Below are 13,057 nucleotides of genomic sequence, written 5' to 3'. Positions count from 1 at the left end.
GATGTCACACCACACAGCCCCACTGCAGGTGTGTGCACTTCCACAAAGAGGGTCTAAATTGATGTTCTTCCAGAAAGAACTGGCACGATACATAAAAATACCATGTATGTCACAGGAAAATAGCAAAGAAAAAAGTGAACAGAGAGAAGGATATTTTTTTCTACCCAGATTTTCACTCGTTCTGGATTTAGTTTTCTGTTGCATTTCAAAAGAATTTTCCATTGTTTTCGTATTTCGCTCCTATTCCAGATGTTCTTGACAATTTTTCATGTTTTTTTTTCTCTATTTTTCCACAGCAAATCCCATGCAATGCTTTCTCAGAACAGTGGGTGTTTCCTGTCTTCTAACCTTTCTTTTATTTACGACATAACACTCTGCAACAGCTGTTGCACATAAGAGCAAGGAATTCTCTGAGATAAGGCTCCCTCCCTTCTATCGGTAAACAGACTTTGCTAAGCATCTCGCTGTGACCTCCTCCAATAGAAGCTCTGTGTTTCCCAAATCCAAAACTTCTTGGACTTTGCCAGACCAGCTATTTTGATAACAGTGGTGTATTGTCGCCAGAAGACCTGTAGAATGTTTATCTGTGGTCAGTGCGTAGTGTTGGTTATCCTTCACTAGCTGTTTCTTCAGATGTCCAGGCTACACTCTGCAAGGAAGCTGTACAAAGGAGGCATCATTTTGTTGCCTCTTATAGCTGCTGCTGCCAAACAAACAGAAGAGATAAGAGGCAGACGGGGAGAGCGGTAGTCAGCAGCCAGAAGTGAGAGATAAATGAAGAATAAGTGAGATGTAGGATGAGATTCAGCTGCCAAAATATGGATACCTAATGCCGTTTGAGAGCCCTAGACCCCCTAAAATTCACCATGTGAGGTTGACAATAGGAGACATGGGTCAATGAGAGAACAGAGCCAGATGGGATGCCTTAAGTGATTTGAAGTCCCTATATTTAGGCATCTGAACTATCTTCCTGGGGAGATTCATATGCCCCATCCCTGCAGACAGCCAAAGTCAGGTTGGATGGGGCTCTGAGCACTGATGGAGCTGTGGGTGTCCCTGTTCAGTGCAGGGAGTGGGACCAGATAGTCTTTAAAGGTCCCTTTCAAATCTAATGATTCCATGATTCAGTGAACGATGTTGTGGTTACTTCGTGTAAGTGAATCCTTGTTCCCTGAGCATGTGAGATAACAAAGATCATACACTGCAGCTTAGGCTACATTTTAATCTAGGTAACCATCCTGAGCAGTCCAACAAAAGCATGCAACTCACAGGCTGATGTCCACATGTAACATTTAAACCTAAGTGCCTTAAGCATGCAAACCAAATCTCCGCCCCAGACTGATACTATCTGTTAAAAGAAACCAATGGCTTGGAAAGGGTAAGGGAACAAAGAGATGAAAGCTGAGAGATGAAATGAAGGAGATGCAGACAGTGCAATGAACTTCTCAAAATGCTTTTTCTGTTATCTGGAATGAAAAACTTCTTGCAGTACATCCACAGTATTCCATGTTCAACTGAAGTTGTGTAGCTACACAGGGATGTAATGGGACTGCTAGATGGGACTCTGAGCTCACAACTAAAGAATATGGCACCCACACAACTGAGGTAATAGAGAAGCTGGATAAGAAAGTTCTTTGGTAAGACTCACTTGAGCCTCAGTTGTCCATATGAGGCTGAGCACTGATCATCTTTAATATATCATGGAATCATAGGATGTCCTGGGCTGAAAAAGACCACAATGTTCATCTATTTTCAACCCCACTGCTATGTGCAGGGTCTCCAACCACTAGGTCAGGCTGCCCTGAGCCACATCCAGCCTGGCCTTGAATGCCTGCAGGGATTGGGCCTCTTGCCTCAAATGGGTGACAAGATTAACAAGGAGCCATCATGAGATATGCAAAAAAAGAAGAATGTGATATGTTGGGACTGAAAAGAGAAATCCTATCTGGGTAATTACTTAGTGGGTTCTATTACAAAAAGCAAAAAAATAACCTGGGTGAGCAGAAATCAGGATGAGTCCAACAGATCGATAAATAAATGGTATTTCTAGAATGTTACTGCTGATATCATCATCAGATCACCGAGTCCAACAGTGCTGAGGAACTAGGATCACTCCAAACTACTCTGTGGATAGACCCACACATTTCTTCTTGTTTGTCTGAGGGCATGAATCAGAGCACGAATCATCTCAAAAGTCACCATGATTGCATTGATCGTAATTGACACTGACCACGGATTATGCCACACGTTGAAGCATAGATGACAGACCCTCCAAGATCAAAGGGGTTCCAGGAGTTTTGATCTCCCAGCTTTTGCTGTATCTTCTTATCCCAGTTTCACTACAAATTACTGTTTTAGCAACAGTACTGACTGTTGCTAAACCAATTTGGATCTGGTTGGTGTTTCAAAAGCTTCACTCTTACATTGACTTTTTCCTTTGTTATATATTTCCAATGTCACCGAATTTCTTACAATCATGTTTCAACCACATGACTTAATTTATTTGTACCTGAAATAAGATGCCAAGTGCTCTTATGGGTATCAAAGTACAAGTTGTGTTTCTAGAGCTTATCACCGTTCTCTAGCAGATGAGGTAAACAAAATACTTGTACTGCCAGAAAGTGTTGGTTTGGCACAGGCCAATGGATTTGCAGCAACTACAAGGCCAAAGATTACTATGCCAAAAACAGGGCATGGAGATGTTACACAAGAGGGAGGAAACTGGATCATGTAATGTCAACCTCAGATCCTGCTCAGGCAGTGTTGAATGTTGATGTCCACATCTATTAAATTTGTTTACTAAACTGTCTCATTATCTACTTTGTGTCTTTAGGGTGGGGTAGAATTGGACATATGGGCTTCAAAACCTTCCTTCAGGCATGGAACAGCCAGGATTGGACAGATGGGCTCCAAGAAGCTACCTTTAGGCCTTGAACACATGGGAAGAGAAAGAGGAAGGGAGAACACATGCAATCTCAGTTTTAGAAGCAAACATAGAAGCCAGTGAAAGATGTTGGAAACTTGAGGTTTCTACCCACCTATCCTCTTCACATCCCCAACTGGAGCAAGGGCATCTCTCCAGAAGAAGCAGGACTGTGAATCAACAGCTGCAAATACCTGTTTGGCTTTTAATGTCATGACTAGTCACAGATATGCTGGAGGGGACTTTGTGCAGCTAAGTGCCTCAATGTTTTTTAATAAGCTTTTTAGCAGCGAACACATGCTTTTTCTTAAAACCAATATGAAACCACATTTAAAGTACCATAGATTGTAACTAAGAAATGACTGAGAGTCTTTTAAGTATATAGATACATTAACCTCCTGGATTTAGCTTTCAAACCCTGGGTTTTTTTGTTTTTGTTTTTGTTTTTTTTTTCTTACAATAGAAAACACGAGGCAGCAAAATAACTCTTCTGGCTGCTGCTGTATTAACTAAACACTCCCTTGAGATTAACAACAAACAAATACTGGAGTTCACAAACAAATTATCTTTTTAAAGTTCATGAAACCAATCTTGAGAAAGGTCAGACAGTGATCAACAATGTGATCCCAGAGTCCTAAGGATTCCTGTAAGTAAATACAATGCCCGGCTTTAGGAACCTTGATATTTAAAGGGAACTGCATAATAACCTCCATGTGGAAAAACCTGTCCATTGCAAGTAATGTGGGACAGCCCCAGTAATAGTGGGGACTCTGAAAGCACTAGAATTAGGAGCCAGGTAGCACCTCACCTGTACAGTGGGTTGAGAAGAACAGATGTTCTGAATCCAGATGTGCCAAATGTAAGACGTGGAGAGATTTTCAGACAAGATGCTTTCTCGCCTTTTGCTTGTGTTGGCTTTGAATATCTCTATTACAACAATTAAGTGCCTCACAGACATCAAGAACTGCTTGAACACTGAATAAGAACCGGTCCTGAAAAATTACTGCCTTATGAAGCAGCCCCACTTGAAGTAGGGAGGACTTTCACAAGCACCAGACGAAATCTCAGCCACCATGAAATTAGGAGAAGTTTTGCTACCAACTTCAGTGCAATTGATGCTATTAAATGAACAGGCAATTAGTTGCAACAGATAATCCTTGTGTAGTTAATGTGGATTGTGAGGGTCCACATTGCTGACAACCAGATTGCTACTGCTGCAGCAGAATCACAGAATCATACAGGCTGGAAAAGACATCTAAGATCATCAAGTCCAACCCCAGCCCACCCTCACCATGCCCACTGACCATGTCCTTTAGTGCCACATTTCCATGTCTCTTGAACACCTCCAGGGACAGTGACCCCACCATTCCCTGTGCAGCCTATACTCGTGCACTACCATCCTTTCTGACAATAAATGTTTCCTAATATCCAGCACAAATATTCTCTGGTACAACTTAAAGCCACTAACTCCTCTCCTGTCACTATTATCTGGGAAAAGAGGCAATAGAATGACTAGCAGGTTTCTAAACAAGAAGGTTTCCTTCTTTCCTTGTCCATCAAGAATAGAAATAAAACTCCAGGTATCCCCAGGACAGGCTGCTCTCTTACCCACATTCAGTGTACCTCCCACCACCAGGATACAGGCTGCACTCAGGACATTGCTGGAGTTGGTGGGGAACTCAAGAGTCCCAAGGACATAAAGACCTCTTAGAGGAGGAAGATCTGTGTCCACCAGGACGGTCCGGTCTGAAAAACAAAGCAGAAAGTGATTTGGAATGGAAGTATGAAAGTAGAGAAGCTTGAAACATTTTCCTTTCTTGATATTATTTAAATTTTTGATTAGAACCACTAGAACAGGGCTTGTGCATTTGTGCCACGTCCACAGCCAGAGCTTCATCTGCAGCTGAGGTTTCATGGCATGAATTTAATCTGATAAATGAATGACAACATAATATTTAAAATATTATATTCATATTTGCATGATTAAGTCTCATCAAATGACACATATGAACATTAAGAATGGATATGAGTGCCAGCAAGTTGGAGACATGCCAACAGAAAACATGAGGGATTAGGGAGCACACATTTTCCAATGGGCTTTGAAGTGTGAATGGGCCACCTGAAACTCCCATTCACATGCAGCGTCTTAAGTGAATGAGATGTTAACAGTTTTGCTCCTGACAAAGCCATTAGCACCTTCTTTAAACAAAAAAAAAGAAATGACCATGTAATAGGAAGCACAAGGAAAGTCTTCTCCTGGAAACAGGAGATTAGTGGTTGACTTGTGAAGGCTCGTTAACTCTTCTTAAACTACCTGCGGGAAATATAAAACTACACAGAGCACACGCAGAAGGGGACTACAACAATATGAGTAGGTTGTTTCAATGTTTGCATGCCCAGGTCCTTTGGTTTTGCAGTCCTGATGTGCCACAGGTGTGTGGGGAGAGGGAACCACCGCCTGCACGGGGGACCTGGGTCTGCTTACAGGTTTGCTCACCCTTTCTTCATACACTGTGCTTGTAATTCAGTCTTCCCACCTCTTCCTTTCCTTTTTTTTCCCCTTCTTTCTCTCTGGATCATGGCAAGGGACATCGTGGTTGCTCTATTCTCGAAGCCTACACCAAGCTGTAAAGCTATGCACGGTCACTCAGAACACCCCATCTCAAAATGAATCCCTGCATCCTCAGGCTGAAGCATCATTCAAGCATGTGACATTCTCAGAGCATTCCGATGCAATAATTCTCTACAGAGCAAATGCAAGTGCAACATTTTTTTCCCTAAATCCTGTATCAATAGTACTCACTATTTTCATAGGCATGAAGAAACTCCTGTCTATATTCTCTTTACAGGACAGGTACAGTCCTATGCCCTGCAGAGCTGAGAAGCACAGTATGTGAGGATACGAAACAGAGAGAAGAGAATAAGGGGAAAGATCTTGTTAAAATGATATCTGTCAGACAGAGCGGGTATCTAGTTTGTGAAATCACAGCTCGAGAATGTGGCAAAAAGCTGCAGCTGACAAAGGCCATAAGTATATTCATCAAACACAGACTGAAACATCCTTACAAGGAGAAGAAGGGCTCCTAGGCATACTATTTATATGTCAGGTTCCTGTCTTGAACAGGTATTTTTTGCTGAGTTGCACATCCTTCTAAAAAAGGATTCCTAAAGGAAATGCTGGCTGCTCCGTAACTGTAGCATCTTATATGTGAGCCCTGAAACATGATGATATGAAATTCTCCCATTCTGAGACATCTCTGAAAACCTGGGGTTTCCTCAGTTGAACGGAGCCACAGGGTGTGATGCCTGGGGTGTGAAGCTCTCAGAGGGGGAAATGTTGCTCTGTAGAGACAACAGAAGGCTCCTTCACAGCCAAACAGGATCTTGCATGCTTGAGAAAGACAAACAGATTCAAGGGAGGCTTCAGGATGAACACAGTCCGTACACAATATGCTCAGTCATGTATCACAGGGAAGTGGCTACAAAGGGGTTAAAATCATAAACCTTCAGTCACTGAGCTCAAGAGATTTACTTTCACAGAATGACAAAATTGAGTGGCTATTCTCCAATGAAGACATTCTCATAATAGCAAGCAACCGCTTTTAGAAAGTGATAGTTCAAGCCTGAAAACAGGGCTACATTTCATTATCCATTTATTTTCTTCTACACAAAAGCTCACAGGTATGCTACAGTCTTAATGTTCAGATGTACCACACTGAGAACTCGCTAATGACTCCAGCACTGACACAAAATGCCTTTGATCAACTGCATTGCACTATAAAACACCATAGCATGCCATTGAATGGAAATCAGGCACAACAGAAGAGCTATTATATGAGATACAGTACTCCAGCATTCATCTCTTCAAACAGAAAAAGTTCAAAGAAAATCAAAATCAGAAAATGAATAACAAAGTGAATTCCACCACTGAAAGAAAAAAAAAAAAAAGAAAAAAAAAAAGAGAGAGAGAGAGAGAAGAAGAAGAGGGAGAAGAGGAAGAAAAAGAAATCGCCAGAGGCTACATGATATCATACCAATACCCTTCAAAACAGCATTCCATCGGCTGGAATTATAACACATTCTCCTTCCAACCCCAAGCGCGCTGCGTCAGGAGTGTGTCACACTGAAAACCATAAACCAAAGCCCTGAAAATCCAAGGGCTTGAGAAGCTAATGCTTCCAGACCAGCATGACTAAACTCCTCCAGCTTGTTTTTCAAGGTGCAGAAGCCTGTTTGGTGAATGTAAGAAGTTGCTGCTGGATGGCTGCAGCTCTGGAGGGTGAACGTTTGGAGATACAATGCACATTCAGGCAGCCAAAGTTATCCAGCTGGAATAGACTTAGACCTGCAGGGGAGTCAGACACTGAGGAGACTTGCAGCAGTCCAGCACTAGAAGTTAATTTCACAGGAGGGACCCACCTCTGCTGCAAGATCTTCTGAGTTCCACCAATGCTTTCAAACAGGGTAAAACCAGAGGAACTTCTTATTCATCCTTATTTCCAACCTGTCAGATTCGCTCAGAGATTTCAGCACTGTGTCAGGCCTAGACCAACATCCCCCACTGCACTTCTTTGCACTAGAAATAAGAGCTGAACACCCATTACTTGCTTTGTTTAAAACTGTTCTTTCAGGTTCTTTCAGACCCAGTAATGCAGAGAATATCAGAAACAGGCCCAGGACTTGGCTTTCAAGCTGAGAATCATCATGGATAGCTTCCAGAACAGATAATTAGGAGTAGCTAAAAGAGGCTTCTCAATGGGGATCCCCCACAGCCCCTGGCCATGGTGCTGGGCACCCTCATCTAGGCAGCTCTGCTGGAGCAGAGGGAAACAGAGGGATCCAAAGCAGCATATCATTATGTGAAATGGGGAAGGGAAACATGCATAAAATGCGATGACTAAACAGCCCTTAATGGTTTCATTCTAAATTCTGGATCCAAGCAAGGACCTCACATTTCTTGCAACCAGAAACTCATATACACAGTTGTGGCAGCAAAGCAAGGTATGATAAATGGACTGAAAATTCCTGCCTAATCACATTTTAGGTGCTTTCATTTGAGCCAGACAGTGCACTTGCCACACCAATAATGGCTATGATTCCAATTTAAGACATTGCACACCATCGACTCCCACCATCAATACAGGTTTCAACATCTCCAAGCCAAAAAGAATGAGGAGGGAGAGGAGAAATAAAGCAGGAAGGAAGGAGAGGGTAATCAGAAAAGACAGATGAGCAATAGATTAGTTCTTTCTCAAGAGATGTTCAGGATGGACAAACTTGTGTTCATGCTTGTGTTGATATTCTTGGGCTAAAACAGAAGATCAGTTCCAAAAATGGAAGGGTGAGGAAAAGGGTTTCTGCACATCTGCTAATCACACATCTCAATTGTAGTGACAGAAGCCAAAGTGTTTTTTATCACTGATAGGAGTAAGATGGACACAGTCTACGCCTGTTCACCAATCCTACCATTTTTACATCTCGTTTCCCTCTTTTCATCTGTTAAACACTTTGTTGTGCTTTTTCTACCCAATAAAGCTCCTCTGAAGAGCAGACAGTTTCACTGCCCGCAGTGGAGCACCCTGCTCTGAGGAGCTGAACACTGCAATTCAGAATTGCAAGCTCCCAGGGTCTAATCCCACTCAGGCACTAAATTTTGACCCCAAAGACTGTAAGGCCACATTGCACAGCAACAGGCCTAAGCTAATGAGCTTTGCCTCTCAGGAGAGCTAATTAGTTCTGGTATATCAGCAAGCTGATGCAGCAGTCTTATTTCCAGCTCTAGAACTAGATCAGTTGGGCTGGGCTGTGGGCAGTGTGCGATGCTTCAGGCACAGTTTAGTCGTGTAGACAGAGCCCTGTGGTATGTTGCAAAGGCCACAGTCAATATCTCACGTGGAAGCTCAAAATGAGACACTCTAGGAAGAGGATTACACTGACATTTGCAGGAAACACAGAAGTGGTTTGTTCGTAGGTGAATTTGCAATGAGGCAAAGGACCACCAGAACCTCAGCAACCAGTTTCGACTTTGCTAATCTAATCAGAACAATGAAACTCCAAACCTTTAGCCAAGCTTTTCTAATTACTATCATCTCCTATCTCTGTGTAGATTGCAGTTTGCTTCCTGTGATGGTCAGAGCACACTCTTTATAATTAATTAACATCAGTACAGAGGCCTCCACTACCATTGGCACCCTTGTGCTTCTTCATATCAGTGTTGTATATACACACAAAGGAAACAGATACAGACCTCCACAGAATGGTTTAGAGGACATACATTAATGGCAAGCTGTGCTCTTCTCTCCAGGTACTCCTGAATGTGGTCTGTAGAAATGCAGACCAGGATGCACTTTATGATGCTTGAACTAAGTCATCTGATAAGAACTAAGTGCCTAAACACCAATCATAGTAAATTAATTTAGACACTTGAGACCTCCACACCACAGAACTGGCAAACGCGTCATTGGGGACACATTTTTAGGTTTAAAAAATCAAATAGTAAGTATATTTCAAAATAAACCACCTCCAGTAATGGACTCCCCATTTCAGTGCTTGGCCACATTCTCAATGAGGAAATTCGTCCTAACAGTCAACCTAAATCCTACCTGACACTACTTGTGACCACTGATCTTGTCAATCATCCTCACAACTGGAAGATCTCCCCAAAGAACTTCCAGCTCTAAAGGACAAATAGCTGTTCTGAGAAGGTCTAAGCAAACATGCCGATCTTGCAGTATAGGGAGAGATCAGCAGACCTTCTGTCTGCCTTTTCAGACTTTCCAACTGTCTCAGCAAACAAGAAACTCCAAACTGATTATAGATCATTGAGACCTCTTCTCTTCCCTCCCAGTTTTCCCAGCACTTAGCTCCCAGACACACAAGTCTAAAGGCTGTTAGACTGTTTTTAGTACACTGATGACTTGTTTTTAATGATACGTAATTAAGACCAAACTGCTATTTATACTCCCCACCAAAATGTCAGCACACAACAACAGAAACTTTTTTCCACATTGATTTCATATGCCAAAAACACATGGAAGAATAAGGGATGAGGAGCAGCATTACCCCTCTTTCCAGATGTGGAACTGTGGTAGGCACACAGACTTACAAGGCATCATAGAAACGAGAAGGACCAGGTCCCAGAGTATGTCAGATTCACAGCATTCAGAAGATCATAAGATAATTCAATGTGAAAGGAAACTCAAATGCTCATCTAGTCTAACTTCCTGACCAGATCAGGGTCAGCTTTCATGTAAAAAGGTTATCACAAGTTTTCTCCTCCAAATGTTGCTGCAAGCTGCATCACATCTTTGTTAGAATACAGAAGCGCATTCATGCAATAAAACTGTAAACTGAGTCAGTATTTAAATGTAACTGAAGTTTCAGGCTGAAAAACAGACAGAAAGTGAAACATCTGGGAGGCACTCATGAAAAATGGACTGAGAGGTCATCACTGACACCAAGAATTACAATAAGAAATAATATGGAAGGTGGTACAACTGAGGAAATGGGAAACGTCCTCCCTGCACAAAACACAGAGAGGTAGGCTGAGATAAGAACTCTGGGACCCATGATTCTGCTCCTAAAATGAAGTCCTTGAATATATTTAAGCCTAAACATCAGCACGAGTAACACTTTGTGTGTTTACATGCATGTGTAAGCAGAAAATATTATTCTATTCCAAAAATCACACTTCTTACTGTAGTCAAGTGACCAACGTGATCAGATGCTGCATACACTAGAATGGACCTTCGTGACAAAGAACGCGTGCTGTATCTGTACTAATGTAGAGAGATCTAAGCACCATTACAGAAATTAAACACCATCATTTCCGTCCTTACTGGGTAAGATGATGACGTCTTCTCCTGGACCTGGGATGCTGCCGTTGAATCCACCCCAGCCTTTTTCCACGTCCTTCCATGTCTCTGGGTGGGACCATTTCAAGACGGAATCAGAAGGATCTACAAAAATAGGACAGAGAGAATTACTGTTTTCACTAGCTGAGAGTGTTATCATTTCTAAGATAGTTAAGCATCTGTGGCATTACCATCCTCCTTTTGTCAGTGACGCTCAGGGGAGACCTTACTGCTCTCCACAGCTACCTAAAAGGAGGTGTGGCAAGGTGGGGAATGGCTTCTTCTCCCACACAACTAGTGATAGAATGAGGGGGAATGGCCACAAGTTGCATCAGGGGATGTTCAGGTTGGGCATTAGGAAACATTTCTTCTCAAATAGAGTGTTTAGACACTGGAACAGGCTGCCTAGGGAGGAAGTTGAGTCACTGTCCCTGGAGGTGTTCAAGGAACATTTAGATGTTGTCCTAAGGGACACAGCTTAGTGGGGAGATACCGGTGGTAGGTGGACAGGTGGATTGGATTAATTAGAGGTCTTTTTTGGTGATTCTATGATTATTTTTACTCACATCATCCAAGGCTTCTGAGCACTCTGAACACAAAGTTAAAATGAACAAGCAAAGACACAAGCCAGTCACCTCTTCTTTAGTGGCAACACCAGATGATAAAAGTGTCAAAGAACTCTACCCAAAAAAATGTCAACTCTTCTCACATGTTTTTCTTCACCGGTGTTGTAGAAAGCAGGTTGACTTCCTGGAGTATGCTAAATTATGCAAGTTTTTTTGTAAATGAGTAATTAACTCTCACAAGATTTTTAGCTCATAGAAAAGCGATGCTGTGCATGTGGTAACAAAGACCTGTGGTGGAACACCAGCTTAACTGGGACACGTAGCAACTCCTACAAAGTTTTATTTTTAATGTTCAGCTTAACCCAAAGGGAAACTTTTGAGTCTCAGCAGCATCAGGAAAACACTGGGAGAAATAAAATTCACAAAGTGTAGGTACTTGTGCCTGCATTTTAGACAGCTAATGAGCCAGTCTTACAAATTAATTGCTTAAGCTTGCTGTGCCATCAGCAGAGGAAGGAAAGCCTTCAGGGAAGTCCTGCACACACACAATTTCTCATGTCCCAGACTAACGCAGACTGGGCCTCCCTCTGGAGGCCTCTGCAAGCACCTACCTCTGACTGAAACTTTTTTATCATGAGAGGAGATTCATCAGACATCACTGAAAACAGAGGCAACCTCTTGTCTACATGCAGTGGATGAGAAACCACTCAAGAGCACTACGGAGAAGAAAAACTCTGTTGCTGGCATACAGTGAAATGAAACTCGGGATCAGCTCTTGAAGGCTGGGTATTCCTTTACTTATCTGTTCAGGTATAAAATGCTCTGTAACAAATCTCTAAGCCCTGTTGCTCCATAAATGATTATTGTTGATAATAAACAGCAGGGCAGCTATGAAACTCAGATCCAGTTTTGGAGGTCTCCCCCATCTCCGGTGTATTATGCTGTCTGGCTCGATGTATAACTGTGCAGTAATGTCAGACTATTACACTAAGATGACTGCAGAGCACTACAATACACTGTACTCTTACATTTCCCGTGACCTTCCTGATCTTCTGTGGCATTTCTTAACAAAAGTTTATGGTCTTTTATAATGTGGAATTGCACATTTATCATGAGCAATGGTAGATACGGCTCAATGAAATGCTTAAATGAATGCCAAGAGCCCCTGTTGGGTTGATAGATGTACAAAACACTGAAGTGAAATGCAGCAATATAGTTGTGAACATGTAGTAGAAAGGAAATGATGCGACTCCCAGATCGAACCTTTCCGACACAGACTCACGCACCTGGTGTAGGTGAAGGGGCTCTTTCCTTCTCTTTCAGCTCGAACTGAATTAAGTCAGCTCCTGTGACTGAACACAGAGAATTGCAGGGAGTTACAGCATGGCCTTAAAAATGAACCAAACCAACAACAAACATTTGCAGCAAAGCAAATTGCTACATGTGGCTTTCTGACAACGTTTTACATTTCTAATGACAAAGACTTTTTAGGAACAACTATATGGGTTTTTTTCCAACTCATTTTTGTCTTTGATTTTCTTTTTGTATTTTGAGAAGGGAGTGAACAACTGCATTTTAATTTGCAGATATTAAGGGTCTCAAGACAACTCATTAGAAACAGCTAAAAGAAAACATTCAACAATCACAAATTCTAGGCTGGAACATGAATCTCATTTATCCCACTATAAATCCACAGCAGTTCCACTAACACAAGC

The 13,057-nt window shown here is 42.1% G+C and overlaps 1 protein-coding gene across 14 annotated transcripts in view; it reads right to left on the bottom strand.

Moving 5' to 3' along the window:
• PKHD1 (PKHD1 ciliary IPT domain containing fibrocystin/polyductin) overlaps positions 1-13,057 on the bottom strand; it is a 192,379-nt gene that overhangs the window by 67,647 nt on the left and 111,675 nt on the right. For 13 of the 14 annotated variants that reach the window (XM_085544296.1, XM_015859836.3, XM_085544295.1 and 10 more), the window contains 3 exons: positions 12,629-12,694; positions 10,762-10,881; positions 4,532-4,669 (listed from right to left, as the gene is read on the bottom strand). In XM_085544296.1, coding sequence (XP_085400422.1) covers positions 4,532-4,669; positions 10,762-10,881; positions 12,629-12,694 — 324 coding nt within the window. Of the gene's footprint in view, positions 1-4,531; positions 4,670-10,761; positions 10,882-12,628; positions 12,695-13,057 lie in introns of those variants that run through there. The other variant, XM_085544302.1, reaches the window with a different exon arrangement.

This window comes from Coturnix japonica, chromosome 3 (genome assembly GCF_054131305.1).
Source record: "Coturnix japonica strain WE chromosome 3, WE-NBRP24, whole genome shotgun sequence".
NCBI lineage: Eukaryota > Metazoa > Chordata > Aves > Galliformes > Phasianidae > Coturnix > Coturnix japonica.
Note: the sequence above shows the minus strand (reverse complement) of the source record. Positions and strands in the feature narration are given on the sequence as shown.